Below are 14,205 nucleotides of genomic sequence, written 5' to 3' on the forward strand. Positions count from 1 at the left end.
CGCTCTATGTTATAGGAGATGCACTCTGAACATCTGAAAAAAGTTATCAGATTTGGGGGTATAGCTCAATGGTAGAGCATTTGACTGCAGATCAAGAGGTCCCCAGTTCAAATCTGGGTGCCCCCTCTTTAAATAACTTCTTAGACCGCATAGGATATGGAAATTATTGTACTATTGAGTATTTGTGTCAGGCATCAGGTGTTGCAAAGGCTGTAACCCAATAGCAACTGAGCATTGCGTCTGGTTCTTGGAATCAGTAGAAAATTATAGTTTAGTTTAAGAATCTTCTCAGAAAATGCCAGCTTGTCTATAGAGGACACAGCATTGCACTATTAAAGGCATTCACATCACCCAGTATGATGATGCAAACGCTCTATGTGATAGGAGATGCACGCTGAACTTCTGAAAAAAGTCATCAGATTTGGGGGTATAGCTCAGTGGTAGAGCATTTGACTGCAGATCAAGAGGTCCCCAGTTCAAATCTGGGTGCCCCCTTTTTAAAAACAACTTAGAAAGCATAGGATATGGAAATTATTTTACTATTGAGTATTTGTGTCAGGCAACAGGTGTTGCAAAGGCTGTAAACCAATAGCAACTGAGCATTGCGTCTGGTTCTTGGAATCAGTAGAAAATTATAGTTTAGTTTAAGAATCTTCTCAGAAAATGCCAGCTTGTCTGTAGAGGACACAGCATTGCACTATTAAAGGCATTCACATCACCCAGTATGATGATGCAAACGCTCTATGTTATAGGAGATGCACTCTGAACATCTGAAAAAAGTTATCAGATTTGGGGGTATAGCTCAGTGGTAGAGCATTTGACTGCAGATCAAGAGGTCCCCAGTTCAAATCTGGGTGCCCCCTCTTTAAATAACTTCTTAGACCGCATAGGATATGGAAATTATTCTACTATTGAGTATTTGTGTCAAGCAACAGATGTTGCAAAAACTGTAAAAAAAAATAGCAACTGAGCATTGTTTCTGGATGTTGGATTCAGTAGAAAATTATAGTTTAGGTTAAGAATCTTCTCAGAAAATGCCAGCCTGTCTATAGAGGACACAGCATTGCACTATTAAAGGCATTCACATCACCCAGTATGATGATGCAAACGCTCTATGTTATAGGAGATGCACTCTGAACATCTGAAAAAAGTTATCAGATTTGGGGGTATAGCTCAATGGTAGAGCATTTGACTGCAGATCAAGAGGTCCCCAGTTCAAATCTGGGTGCCCCCTCTTTAAATAACTTCTTAGACCGCATAGGATATGGAAATTATTGTACTATTGAGTATTTGTGTCAGGCATCAGGTGTTGCAAAGGCTGTAACCCAATAGCAACTGAGCATTGCGTCTGGTTCTTGGAATCAGTAGAAAATTATAGTTTAGTTTAAGAATCTTCTCAGAAAATGCCAGCTTGTCTATAGAGGACACAGCATTGCACTATTAAAGGCATTCACATCACCCAGTATGATGATGCAAACGCTCTATGTGATAGGAGATGCACGCTGAACTTCTGAAAAAAGTCATCAGATTTGGGGGTATAGCTCAGTGGTAGAGCATTTGACTGCAGATCAAGAGGTCCCCAGTTCAAATCTGGGTGCCCCCTTTTTAAAAACAACTTAGAAAGCATAGGATATGGAAATTATTTTACTATTGAGTATTTGTGTCAGGCAACAGGTGTTGCAAAGGCTGTAAACCAATAGCAACTGAGCATTGCGTCTGGTTCTTGGAATCAGTAGAAAATTATAGTTTAGTTTAAGAATCTTCTCAGAAAATGCCAGCTTGTCTGTAGAGGACACAGCATTGCACTATTAAAGGCATTCACATCACCCAGTATGATGATGCAAACGCTCTATGTTATAGGAGATGCACTCTGAACATCTGAAAAAAGTTATCAGATTTGGGGGTATAGCTCAGTGGTAGAGCATTTGACTGCAGATCAAGAGGTCCCCAGTTCAAATCTGGGTGCCCCCTCTTTAAATACCTTCTTAGACCGCATAGGATATGGAAATTATTCTACTGTTGAGTATTTGTGTCAAGCAACAGATGTTGCAAAAACTGTAAAAAAAAAAAGCAACTGAGCATTGTTTCTGGATGTTGGATTCAGTAGAAAATTATAGTTTAGTTTAAGAATCTTCTCAGAAAATGCCAGCTTGTCTATAGAGGACACAGCATTGCACTATTAAAGGCATTCACATCACCCAGTATGATGATGCAAATGCTCTATGTTATAGGAGATGCACTCTGAACATCTGAAAAAAGTTATCAGATTTGGGGGTATAGCTCAGTGGTAGAGCATTTGACTGCAGATCAAGAGGTCCCCAGTTCAAATGTGGGTGCCCCCTTTTTAAAAACAACTTAGAAAGCATAGGATATGGAAATTATTTTACTATTGAGTATTTGTGTCAGGCAACAGGTGTTGCAAAGGCTGTAAACCAATAGCAACTGAGCATTGCGTCTGGTTCTTGGAATCAGTAGAAAATTATAGTTTAGTTTAAGAATCTTCTCAGAAAATGCCAGCTTGTCTGTAGAGGACACAGCATTTCACTATTAAAGGCATTCACATCACCCAGTATGATGATGCAAACGCTCTATGTTATAGGAGATGCACTCTGAACATCTGAAAAAAGTTAGCAGATTTGGGGGTAGAGCTCAGTGGTAGAGCATTTGACTGCAGATCAAGAGGTCCCCAGTTCAAATCTGGGTGCCCCCTCTATAAATACCTTCTTAGACCGCATAGGATATGGAAATTATTCTACTGTTGAGTATTTGTGTCAAGCAACAGGTGTTGCAAAAACTGTAAACCAATAGCAACTGAGCATTGTTTCTGGATGTTGGATTCAGTAGAAAATTATAGTTTAGGTTAAGAATCTTCTCAGAAAATGCCAGCTTGTCTATAGAGGACACAGCATTGCACTATTAAAGGCATTCACATCACCCAGTATGATGATGCAAACGCTCTATGTTATAGGAGATGCACTCTGAACATCTGAAAAAAGTTATCAGATTTGGGGGTATAGCTCAGTGGTAGAGCATTTGACTGCAGATCAAGAGGTCCCCAGTTCAAATCTGGGTGCCCCCTCTTTAAATAACTTCTTAGACCGCATAGGATATGGAAATTATTCTACTATTGAGTATTTGTGTCAAGCAACAGATGTTGCAAAAACTGTAAAAAAAATAGCAACTGAGCATTGTTTCTGGATGTTGGATTCAGTAGAAAATTATAGTTTAGGTTAAGAATCTTCTCAGAAAATGCCAGCTTGTCTATAGAGGACACAGCATTGCACTATTAAAGGCATTCACATCACCCAGTATGATGATGCAAACGCTCTATGTTATAGGAGATGCACTCTGAACATCTGAAAAAAGTTATCAGATTTGGGGGTATAGCTCAGTGGTAGAGCATTTGACTGCAGATCAAGAGGTCCCCAGTTCAAATGTGGGTGCCCCCTTTTTAAAAACAACTTAGAAAGCATAGGATATGGAAATTATTTTACTATTGAGTATTTGTGTCAGGCAACAGGTGTTGCAAAGGCTGTAAACCAATAGCAACTGAGCATTGCGTCTGGTTCTTGGAATCAGTAGAAAATTATAGTTTAGTTTAAGAATCTTCTCAGAAAATGCCAGCTTGTCTGTAGAGGACACAGCATTTCACTATTAAAGGCATTCACATCACCCAGTATGATGATGCAAACGCTCTATGTGATAGGAGATGCACGCTGAACATCTGAAAAAAGTCATCAGATTTGGGGGTATAGCTCAGTGGTAGAGCATTTGACTGCAGATCAAGAGGTCCCCAGTTCAAATCTGGGTGCCCCCTTTTTAAAAACAACTTAGACCGCATAGGATATGGAAATTATTCTACTATTGAGTATTTGTGTCAAGCAACAGATTTTGCAAAAACTGTAAACCAATAGCAACTGAGCATTGTTTCTGGATGTTGGATTCAGTAGAAAATTATAGTTTAGGGTAAGAGTTTTCTCAGAAAATGCCAGCTTGTCTATAGAGGACACAGCATTGCACTATTAAAGGCATTCACATCACCCAGTATGATGATGCAAACGCTCTATGTTATAGGAGATGCACTCTGAACATCTGAAAAAAGTTAGCAGATTTGGGGGTATAGCTCAGTGGTAGAGCATTTGACTGCAGATCAAGAGGTCCCCAGTTCAAATCTGGGTGCCCCCTCTTTAAATACCTTCTTAGACCGCATAGGATATGGAAATTATTCTACTGTTGAGTATTTGTGTCAAGCAACAGGTGTTGCAAAAACTGTAAACCAATAGCAACTGAGCATTGTTTCTGGATGTTGGATTCAGTAGAAAATTATAGTTTAGGTTAAGAATCTTCTCAGAAAATGCCAGCTTGTCTATAGAGGACACAGCATTGCACTATTAAAGGCATTCACATCACCCAGTATGATGATGCAAACGCTCTATGTGATAGGAGATGCACGCTGAACTTCTGAAAAAAGTCATCAGATTTGGGGGTATAGCTCAGTGGTAGAGCGTTTGACTGCAGATCAAGAGGTCCCCAGTTCAAATCTGGGTGCCCCCTCTTTAAATACCTTCTTAGACCGCATAGGATATGGAAATTATTCTACTGTTGAGTATTTGTGTCAAGCAACAGGTGTTGCAAAAACTGTAAAAAAAATAGCAACTGAGCATTGTTTCTGGATGTTGGATTCAGTAGAAAATTATAGTTTAGGGTAAGAGTTTTCTCAGAAAATGCCAGCTTGTCTATAGAGGACACAGCATTGCACTACTAAAGGCATTCACATCACCCAGTGTGACGATGCAAACGCTCTGTGTGATAGGAGATGCACGCTGAACATCTGAAAACAGTCATCAGATTTGGGGGTATAGCTCATAGCTAAATAACTTCATAGACAGCATAGGCAATAGACAATATTCTACTACAGTGCAACAATTCTAATAATACTGTATAATTAAGTGTGGCACAAACTGTAAAGCAATTGCAAGATCACAAAACAAACCACTGTAGTAAGTTTGTTCCTAGAACAAGGAAGTATACAATTTATTTGAGCAAATTCAATAATAAACTTTATGAAAAAGCTACAACATGAACACGGGTCTTACCAACATCTCTAGTTGATATATTTATATGTATGTACACTTTTGCCTTGTAATGGCATGCTACAAGGACACAACCCTTTAATTGTTGGAAACCACAAAAAGAGAGGCAGACTCAGGATGTTATTTTACGCTCCTCCCACTTTCACAACTTGAAAATGCAGCTGTCAAAGCACAATCTTCAACAAATAAAGAATTGACTATGTCGGAAGTTCAGAGGGGCTGAATCATATTGCTCTGGTAGGTTCAGACTAATGCTGTACATGGCTACCTCACAGTATCAACACGCCATATGATGACAAGCACCACTAAAGTGACAATACGAATCCCTCTCGGGTCAGCTGACAATTTGTACAAATTTAACATGCCCCAAGTTTGAGCCTGTTTAAAATGTATGCCGGGGAACACAGAACAATGGTATATGACCTTTGAATTGTAAATAATATGGTGTGAGTCCACAAAAAGGCTCCCACATATTCCTTGAGTGGTCATCTTCTGCCGCCTCTAGCAGTCTGCATCAGCATTTACAACTCAAGGGTGAAGCACACAACACGTAAACCCTTCCTGGTAGTCTCACAACGGCCCGACACCAAGAAGTATAAAAATCAGATTTCAGATTTAAAAGCTTCTGAATACTACCCTGTGAGCAAAATAAATAAGAGCTTAAATATTTAATAGAAGAACAATGGAGTGAAGACGCGTGACAAAAATGAAAACCAGGTTATTGCGGTGTAGCTGTGTGATACTCCAAACACGTTCAAAAAGTTCACTCGTGTCCTTGTCCTTGTCTTGAAAGCAGCAGAACGAAGACTAAAAATCAAGTCCAAATCGGAAACAAGAAGGAGCTTCTCTTCTACGTTTAAGTGTTCGTAGTTTCAGACACGCAGGATCTCCAAGCAGTTGTTGTAGCAGATGGCGATCCAGTCCGGCTGCGTGGACGCCCACTGCACGTTGTTGATCTCCCCTTCAGCAGTGTAGGCCAGGATGGGATCCTCAATGGCTCGCGGCATCTGCTGGATGTCCCAGATCAGAGCCTGGTGGTCGTCAGCTAAGGAAACAAGACACACAATGAGACAACACTTCAGACCAAGAAAGCAGGAGAATGCAAAAGAGAACCCTCGAAGTTTAAAGTACGAGTTTGTGCCGTTTCCGACGAGAGTTAGCAATTTTAGAGACTTCTGCGTTCTGCGTTTTTCTTGCTTTTTTCCCACCCTAGTATATCCCACGATGCGTAGGTGCCTTTACCTGCAGTGCAGATGTGACATGACGAGTGCGGGGCCCAGGCGATCCCGTTGACACAAGCACGATGGTTGTTTAGCCGAGCGACCGGAGTGCAAGGCACACGTACGTCCAGGATGACAACCTATTAAAAAAAGTGTCAACAAACAAATATTCTGTTTGTTCTTTATGCTTATGGCTCTAAGAAAGGTTTGGGTCAGTCAGAAATAACAACGCAATCCTTTGTCTTTGGCTCCCGAGACTCTACAGCAAACTGACCTCCATGCCGTCCATGGCCATTGTAGCTAAGTAGTTGGGGTCCTGCTTGTTCCAGCAAAGGCGAAGCAGTGGGTGGTGCTGGGGGTCTTCATAGATAATGGTGCTGTGCTCCAGGTGCCGAAGGTCAAACATGCGGACGGATCCATCGGCCCCCACAGAGGCAAACATATCTCTGCCACCTCCTGCACGGCTGAACGCAATGTCATACACCTGCAGAGAGAAATGGAGACATTGATTGAAATGTACTTTTAGGCTGTGTAAACAAGGGGCTTTGTTTTCTGCAGCTCACACACCTCTTTGTCATGAGCAATCAGCTGGGTCTTCACATGCCCAGACACCAGGTTCACTCGTCCCAACACCTGGCCCGTCTCCAACCCCCAGATGGTGCAGGTGGTGTCAATGCTTGAAGTACCTGTGGGATGAAAAAGCACGATGAGTTTTCCACCAAATGAAGGAGCGAGAAAGAAAGAAAAAAATGCTTATCCCCCCGCACTCCCCCTAACTATTTATTACACAGTGACTTCCTTACCCAGCAGATTCGGATCAACTTCATTCCAGTCAAAAGATGTGAGTGGAGCACAGAAGTCCGAGTTCTTGTTGTTGTTGAGCAAACATTCAAGACGTGTTTCTGTGTCGCTGACCTGCATGATCAATCCAAAGGTATTTGACAGTGAGGAGATGGCAGCAAACTACCACTATAGTTAACAATGATGAATTATGGATGGACAGTTAAGAGGTTAAGGTGGTTAACTGATGTTAGCTCTATATTATATATATATATATATATATATATATATATATAATCCCAAAAAAGGATAAATAAAGTTTGATCTCATGGCACGGAGGACAAATGTATCAGGCTTGTGGTGCAAAAAGCAATACTTATGAGGAGGACCAATTCCTTGTCGCTTTAGAACTTTCATCAGGATTTCATCAAACATCCTACCCTCCAAATGCGCAGGTAGTCCCCACTGGTGGCTAGCAGGTCCGGGTACACCCCTTTGGTGTCCGGGATCCACATGATCTTGGTCGTGGGGTACGGGTGGTCAAACGTGTTCCTGCAGACGAACTCCGAGCTCTCTTCTTCCAGACCCACCAGCTGGACCTGTGCAGGAGCAAACACGCATCACCCATTATTCCCACGCGAGCTAATTAAACGGACTGTTGACATGACAACGAGGGACAGAAATAGCATTCGCTGTATATGTGGTCGAGTGTGGGATATGACAGACACAAAGACGTGTCTGCGGGTTATTTACAAATAACTTTCGTCTTCCTTTGGAACAACAACAAAAACAGACTTTGTCCCGTGGTGCTACGCAGGACTACTAGCATTAGCATTAGCCCGAGCTGACGTTGAGCTGGTGAATGGCCATGGGGACCTCAATGCGCACCTTGTTGTTGTATTCCTCCACAAAGCTCCCAAGCGCCAGCCGAAAGCGTTTGTCCGGTCGGACGCTCCAGTTCATCGCGTACACCGTCCATGGCGCGTCGTATTTGTAGATCTCTTTTCTTTTGCCGTGAAGCGACATCCTCGCAAAGTGCAGCTGTTGTTAGCTGACAAGCTAGCGAAATAAGTAGTCGCCTCGGCCAACTGCCTCCCTGTACTGCGACTTCAGCAACAGACACCAGCAGATGCGGTGGCAAAGAGCATATGATTGAATGAATCTTGATAAGGAACAAGATTCCTCACTACTTTACTTAACAAAGAGCACCATTTCTCGCCATGAACTAAAGCGCTGTCAAGTCCATCCAAACCCATGTTACTTCTTGTATTTACTTTCAAAATAAAAATATATTATTGTTCCAATCTTTGTGGGAGGTGTGGTTTTATTAAAACGTTTAAGAAAGATTGTCGGCAAGATTGACAGATATATTTACCCAAATTAACTATATAACTAATTAACTATAAATCTTACGGAAGTTGCTGCATTGTCGTTTGGTGACCACTAGATGGAGTCAGACACCGCTGCACTTTCATTTCCGACCTCTGCCGAGGGAAACACTGCTGCCTCAAGTAGTATTAGGAACAGCCAGTGAATACTGTGTGATAGAAAGTAGTACACAGAGTAAGAAAAAAAAATACATAAAAGCCTAAAAACTGGGGAGGCCTCACCAAATATAAATGCCAGTTTGTCTTGTATTTCTGTAAACATATATTGTTACATATTATTTTCCACTGGCGCACATAAAACAGAAATAATATGTTAATTATATTATATATGGCTGCAATAGGACGAAGCAAAAACCTTATTCTACAAGATAAACATAAACCTATATAAAATGTATCATTGAAATTGCAAGATGCAATCAACTCAAGCAAGTAGCTGGAAGCAAGACAAAACTGGCGGCTGCTGAGAAACCACAGACAAATATAATTTTAGGTGTCGAGCCACCACCCCACTATTTCAGGATCTTTGGCAGTTCCACAGCTCTGTTTGAACGTGTTTACCGGTAACGCTGTCGGCTACAGAGAATGGTGTTGCACAAACTTCACTACATAACTGTTATAACTGGTCAGAAGTGCATGATGTGGCAACAAGTTACAAGGTACAAGTTACTTTGTAAATTAAGATTTTACATAAACAAAAAATTTGATCATAATATCAGAAATCAATTACTAAAACCAGCAGTATAGAAAAGTCAATTTAATCACTTCATCCAGCTTAGAACCCGATTAGAATACTACATTTGTATCAGTACATGACACACTTTCTAATACAAAGCTCTGGAAGTGCTCCCACAAAATACCGTAAGCCCTTTTTGCTGTGTTTTTACAACTACAAAGAAAGATTTACCTTAACACAGTTTGCAACAATGTTGTGGCACAGGTGCACCTTATATAGATGGTTAGATCTGTAGCTCTGCCACTGCCCGCAAAATACCCTTGGACTACGACTATGAATACAACCAAAGATGTTTCAGTTGCAAGGCGAAACTTTAAACTGGAGTGGAAGAGATGAGTCGATTAGTTGATTAGCTGAAGAATGGAAAATATGTTGCTTTTCTTTGTCCTATTCGATGATCATTGGACTGCCGGCGGGACAAAACTAGACAAGAACGCCTCCTCAGCAGTTGTCATTATTTCATGACACTTTGTGGAATCAGCCATAGACAAAACTATTATACCCTGTGTAAATCACTGCAGAGGATTACCACACAAGTTCATCTCCTTATGGAATATAGAGTCTGTGGCAGGATTGAAGGTTGATGTCAGAGGGAGGAGACGTCCAGCTAAACAGCGGGTTACAAGGAGGCGGCTGTGGTTTGTAATTAGTTGTCTCCCTCTTCACGGATCCTGAGACAGAACCTCAAGGAGAGGAATATTAGCTGCGTACAAAACCTGGGTTCAAGTCAACATCCACGGAAGAACACGGACAACCTTTGATTTGGAAGAAGTGTCGCGTGACTCTTCCTGCACGTGGGATTTTTTTCAAAATGCGTTAGCCTTTATTTTACGTCTATGCATCCTGGGAGCTGCAGCTAAACACTGGAGCAAAACAAAGACCTCCTGAACACTTTTCAGCTGTTGGGGTAAGTCGATATGTACTCCACCTCAATGTAGATCAAAACCAACTGGTTATGGCCTCAAAAGTTCCACTAGGCTAAATAGCTCACATGCTTGTTAAATCATGTTAAAATCAATAAATCTATCTTTTAAATTGAATAAGTGTTGCATGCAGTGAGACTCTGGTGCCAGATGTCAATATTTACCTATTTTGATTGATGTACTTACGGTGTTGACCGTGGTCGTTGTGTCTGGAAGTATATTGACTCTGGCTGGTTGATGTTGACTGTTGTCCTTTCAGTGTTGACCTGCTAATAAATTCAAGCCAGGGGGGTTTGTGTGTATGCAAAAGCAACATCTGGTGAACAGTCAAGACCCACAAAACCCTTTGAAATCAAAGTGTATGTCTTTGTTTCAGTCTGTATTTATGTGCTTTCTTCTCGTGTCATCTCTGCTGCTTCCAGGGCATCCTCAGAAGCTCAACCCATTCATGGAGAAGACACTGACAATAGGTCTGACCCTTTTCTTTACACTCTGTGTGGACATACCAGGAGCGGGAGGACAGAAGGCCGGGGCTCGTGGCGATGACACTCAGAAAGCTTCTTCGCGACCTTCAGATCCAAAAGGAGGCCGTTGCTCCTACACTTTCATTGTCCCGCAACAAAAACTGACTGGTGCGCTGTGTTTGAAGACGCAGTCTGCGTCCGCCAACCGGTCGGAGGTGGCGGCGCTGCGAGCGGAGCTCCGACGGCAGCAGCAGCAGCTGCAGGAGCTCCACGGCCAGCTGGAGCAGGAGGGCGCCCTCGCCATGGAGGTGAGAGGACTGCGCAAAGAGAGTAACAGCATGAATTCTCGCATTGCCCAGCTCTACGCCCAGCTGCTACATGAAGTCATTCAAAAGAGAGACCGAGCTTTGGAGCAGCAGAGGGTGGAGAGTGTCCTGTTAAATGCTACAACACAGGTGAGCAGAGGACACTGCATCATCTACACCGTATCATCGCCATCACACTCATCCTGATGTCTGCTGTGCTATGGTCGGTGTGACATGTCAGGCGCTGCAGGTTTCCAGTAACTACAGGGAGCTGGAGAAGAAATATGCAGCCCTCACCTCCATGTTGAGCTCCCAAAACCAGTTTATAGCTCGTCTGGAGAAGCAGTGCCACTGCAGGGGATCCCCGCAGGCCTCTCTGGTAGGGAACAAACTGTGGTCTGCATGTTGCAAACGTACACACGGTTTTAACACTGGAACTGAGGGTGTTGCTTTTGTGTTGGTCTTGACAGGTGGCGACTGAACCGCCAAAAAGCCAGTCTATCGTGCACCCTAATCACAGCTCCGACGCCAGCAAAATGGCCAACGATGTTCAAAGGGACCAAAGTGCTCTTCCTCTACCGCAGGAAAAAGCGGTTGCGTCCCTCCCCGCCAGCACAGCCCACTCTCCTACGGACCCTCCATTCAGTAGTTTCCCTGTCACGAAGACTCCAGGTACATGAACGCAAAGCACGTCCTCAAGCAGGAGTGCTTGGTTAGACTCAAACCTATGTGTATACGCGCATCAATCTTCTGTCAGGGTTATTTATCTTCTCTGATAAAGCAGAGGCTGAAGGAGTCAGTGACCTTCTGGTGGGAAGCCTATCTCCCTGGGAATGCCTAAACAAAGTCACAAACAGCTGGCAGCTGTTATCACAACAGAGAGGACTTTGAAAGACTCGCTCTTGAACCAGAGCGTTTTGTTGGATCTTTAAACGGCATGGATACCATGTTCTAGAACTAGAATATGTCAAGTGACAAAGTATTCTATTTCAGCGGTATTTGAGTCAGCAGAACCTTGCAGAAGTGTCTCGTGCAAGTGTGTGACTCAACTCTTGCAACGCTTGTCTAATGAAAGGATGTGCATTGCATCATCTTGTCCCTGTGAACAAGTACAAACTCCAAATGCTTGTCGGGGGGTGACTATTGATCTTCAGCGTCGTAGATTTTCCTTCATGTACACATTTTCTCAGTGAAGGTTCCTATGTTCTTCTTATCCCACTGACATGAGACACTCAACATGCGTTGGGGGGAAGAATTCCTCGGCTGTGAAAAGATAAGCAGGTGCCTGTGTTTGTGAGACTCTACTGACGCTAAGACAAACAGAATTCCAAGACGTTGTTTAACTGTCACACTTGTGATTGCCCCCACTGTCTTTAAGTCTGCACGTGTAAAAGCAATAAAAGGCATCAAATGAAATACATTTGAAGGGTTATTAGAAAAGATTGGTTTCTACTGATTAGTTGATCTCTAGAGGAGGCTGTGACAAACTGATACCTTATAGAAGGGGTTTGTAAAGTCTAAGACTGTGGGCCGTCCCTCAAACAAAGCTTAGTCTACTTGTTTAATTTAGCATTGAGGAACAGCTAAGCCAAGTTAACCGTTTTTCTGCTGTCAATTCCCCCGAATCTCTTTATCTCACTAACTCTTTAATCAAATCAAGCATTTATGCTATTCTGTGTGATCCTTTTTTGGGATATTTAATGTCTCATCAAAAGGTTACAGATAAATGTTAAACTACAGCATATATCTTTATATAGCATGTATTGTTATGGTTCCTTATCCCTCACTTGGTTGTATATACATATATAAATATATATATATATATATATACTTTCTCCCCTCTCAGGGCCGTGGCGCGACTGCCAGCATGTGTTGGAATCCGGTGAGACCACCAGCGGGATCTACCTGCTCCGTCCACAGAGCGCCAACCGCCTCCTGCAGGCCTGGTGTGAGCAGAGTCGGGCTGAGGGAGGGTGGACGGTGATCCAAAGGAGACAGGATGGGTCGGTCAACTTCTTCAGAACGTGGGAGCAATATAAGGTGGTCCTTATTTTAGAGTTTCAGCGTGCTGATATTTAATAATCAGTTTGTAGGCTGATGGCAATGTCGGTAGGTTTGGTCATAAACTAAACTACTGGATGAAGTTGAAATGTTGACCAGTGGTGGCATTAGATTAAGAGTCCGGATTATCCATGCGACATTCTTTGCTATAGTTATTAAAATATTTCAATAAGGCCAAACAGTCAGATGATCACTGAATGAGTACTTTTCTCAGATTAGACATGTGTGTTTGTGTGTTACAGCAAGGCTTTGGAAACCTAGACGGAGAGTATTGGCTCGGCCTGGAACACCTTTACTGGCTGACCAAACAGGCCCAATATAAGCTGCGAGTGGCTCTGGAAGACTGGCAGGGCCGGCAGGTGTTTGCCGAGTACGACAGCTTCCACCTCGAACCAGAGAGCGATTGGTACAGACTGCGTTTAGGACAGTACCACGGCAGTGCAGGGGATTCCCTCTCATGGCACAACAATAAGGCCTTCACGACACTGGATCGAGACAAGGACGGCTACACGGGTATTTGTCTCATGCTGGTTCTGTTTGTCAGCCCTCCGTCGAGCCTTTTCTGTTAACATGTTCGTTCCTCCTGTTGTGTCCCCAGGTAACTGCGCTCACTACCAAAAGGGAGGCTGGTGGTACCATATGTGCGCCCACTCCAATCTGAACGGTGTGTGGTATCGGGGGGGACATTATCGCAGCCGCTACCAGGACGGGGTCTACTGGGCCGAGTTCCACGGAGGGTCCTACTCTCTCAAACGTGTTTCCATGATGATCAAACCCACATGACAGTAGTGTCGTGGATATATGATGCAGGCAGCTGTAGATGGCTCTGAATCAGCGGTTCCCAAACCATTTAGGCCACGCACCCCCTTCTACATCCCAACTGGGTTCATGCACCCCCAACCGCCCACACTTAAAAAGAAAAAGTCTATTTATAGCTGCATTAAAATTGGACCAATGACCGAACAGTTTGCTCACGCGTGACGTTTGTTTGCAATATTTAGTCCGCTGTTAAATGTTTGTACAGTGCTGAGCCAGTTGTAATGAACACTTGTTGTTTACAGATCAGTCAGTGATGTGTTCATATGGTAAATAATTGGACATTGACTCTCTGCTCTGTGTTGACATACCTATCTTGTTCTGCAATTTCCTGCCAGAATTTCATATTTCATTATATTCAATGTGTTATGTACTTTTAAATAAAACGATGGCCAATTTCTGAATAGTTATCTTCCCTAATG

At 42.9% G+C, this 14,205-nt stretch overlaps 2 protein-coding genes and 13 non-coding genes across 15 annotated transcripts; 14 read left to right on the forward strand and 1 right to left on the reverse strand.

Moving 5' to 3' along the window:
* The first annotated feature begins 54 nt into the window (after positions 1-54).
* On the forward strand, positions 55-126 carry trnac-gca (transfer RNA cysteine (anticodon GCA)). Its single transcript has one exon. It is a non-coding gene; the product is annotated as a tRNA-Cys (tRNA).
* Positions 127-423: 297 nt separating this feature from the next.
* Positions 424-495, forward strand: trnac-gca (transfer RNA cysteine (anticodon GCA)). Its single transcript has one exon. It is a non-coding gene; the product is annotated as a tRNA-Cys (tRNA).
* Positions 496-791: 296 nt separating this feature from the next.
* trnac-gca (transfer RNA cysteine (anticodon GCA)) lies at positions 792-863 on the forward strand. The gene has a single exon. It is a non-coding gene; the product is annotated as a tRNA-Cys (tRNA).
* Positions 864-1,162: 299 nt separating this feature from the next.
* Positions 1,163-1,234, forward strand: trnac-gca (transfer RNA cysteine (anticodon GCA)). Its single transcript has one exon. It is a non-coding gene; the product is annotated as a tRNA-Cys (tRNA).
* A 297-nt stretch (positions 1,235-1,531) lies between these two features.
* On the forward strand, positions 1,532-1,603 carry trnac-gca (transfer RNA cysteine (anticodon GCA)). The gene has a single exon. It is a non-coding gene; the product is annotated as a tRNA-Cys (tRNA).
* Positions 1,604-1,899: 296 nt separating this feature from the next.
* trnac-gca (transfer RNA cysteine (anticodon GCA)) lies at positions 1,900-1,971 on the forward strand. The gene has a single exon. It is a non-coding gene; the product is annotated as a tRNA-Cys (tRNA).
* Positions 1,972-2,270: 299 nt separating this feature from the next.
* Positions 2,271-2,342, forward strand: trnac-gca (transfer RNA cysteine (anticodon GCA)). The gene has a single exon. It is a non-coding gene; the product is annotated as a tRNA-Cys (tRNA).
* Positions 2,343-2,638: 296 nt separating this feature from the next.
* Positions 2,639-2,710, forward strand: trnac-gca (transfer RNA cysteine (anticodon GCA)). Its single transcript has one exon. It is a non-coding gene; the product is annotated as a tRNA-Cys (tRNA).
* A 297-nt stretch (positions 2,711-3,007) lies between these two features.
* trnac-gca (transfer RNA cysteine (anticodon GCA)) lies at positions 3,008-3,079 on the forward strand. The gene has a single exon. It is a non-coding gene; the product is annotated as a tRNA-Cys (tRNA).
* A 298-nt stretch (positions 3,080-3,377) lies between these two features.
* On the forward strand, positions 3,378-3,449 carry trnac-gca (transfer RNA cysteine (anticodon GCA)). Its single transcript has one exon. It is a non-coding gene; the product is annotated as a tRNA-Cys (tRNA).
* Positions 3,450-3,745: 296 nt separating this feature from the next.
* trnac-gca (transfer RNA cysteine (anticodon GCA)) lies at positions 3,746-3,817 on the forward strand. The gene has a single exon. It is a non-coding gene; the product is annotated as a tRNA-Cys (tRNA).
* Positions 3,818-4,113: 296 nt separating this feature from the next.
* On the forward strand, positions 4,114-4,185 carry trnac-gca (transfer RNA cysteine (anticodon GCA)). The gene has a single exon. It is a non-coding gene; the product is annotated as a tRNA-Cys (tRNA).
* Positions 4,186-4,482: 297 nt separating this feature from the next.
* trnac-gca (transfer RNA cysteine (anticodon GCA)) lies at positions 4,483-4,554 on the forward strand. Its single transcript has one exon. It is a non-coding gene; the product is annotated as a tRNA-Cys (tRNA).
* A 447-nt stretch (positions 4,555-5,001) lies between these two features.
* Positions 5,002-8,606, reverse strand: dcaf7 (ddb1 and cul4 associated factor 7). Its single transcript, XM_040191870.2, has 7 exons — positions 7,982-8,606; positions 7,534-7,692; positions 7,117-7,228; positions 6,881-6,999; positions 6,588-6,797; positions 6,336-6,453; positions 5,002-6,138 (listed from the first exon to the last, which is right to left on the reverse strand). The coding sequence occupies exons 1-7, from the start codon at positions 8,117-8,119 to the stop codon at positions 5,966-5,968; spliced, it is 1,029 nt and encodes a 342-aa protein (XP_040047804.1). The 5' UTR covers positions 8,120-8,606; the 3' UTR covers positions 5,002-5,965.
* A 904-nt stretch (positions 8,607-9,510) lies between these two features.
* On the forward strand, positions 9,511-14,187 carry angptl6 (angiopoietin-like 6). The gene is made up of 7 exons (XM_040191513.2): positions 9,511-10,121; positions 10,560-11,056; positions 11,148-11,285; positions 11,377-11,578; positions 12,753-12,946; positions 13,210-13,480; positions 13,566-14,187. The coding sequence occupies exons 2-7, from the start codon at positions 10,586-10,588 to the stop codon at positions 13,748-13,750; spliced, it is 1,461 nt and encodes a 486-aa protein (XP_040047447.2). The 5' UTR covers positions 9,511-10,121; positions 10,560-10,585; the 3' UTR covers positions 13,751-14,187.
* Positions 14,188-14,205: the final 18 nt, after the last annotated feature.

The sequence above is a fragment of the Gasterosteus aculeatus genome, chromosome 11, assembly GCF_964276395.1.
Source record: "Gasterosteus aculeatus chromosome 11, fGasAcu3.hap1.1, whole genome shotgun sequence".
Lineage (NCBI taxonomy): Eukaryota > Metazoa > Chordata > Actinopteri > Perciformes > Gasterosteidae > Gasterosteus > Gasterosteus aculeatus.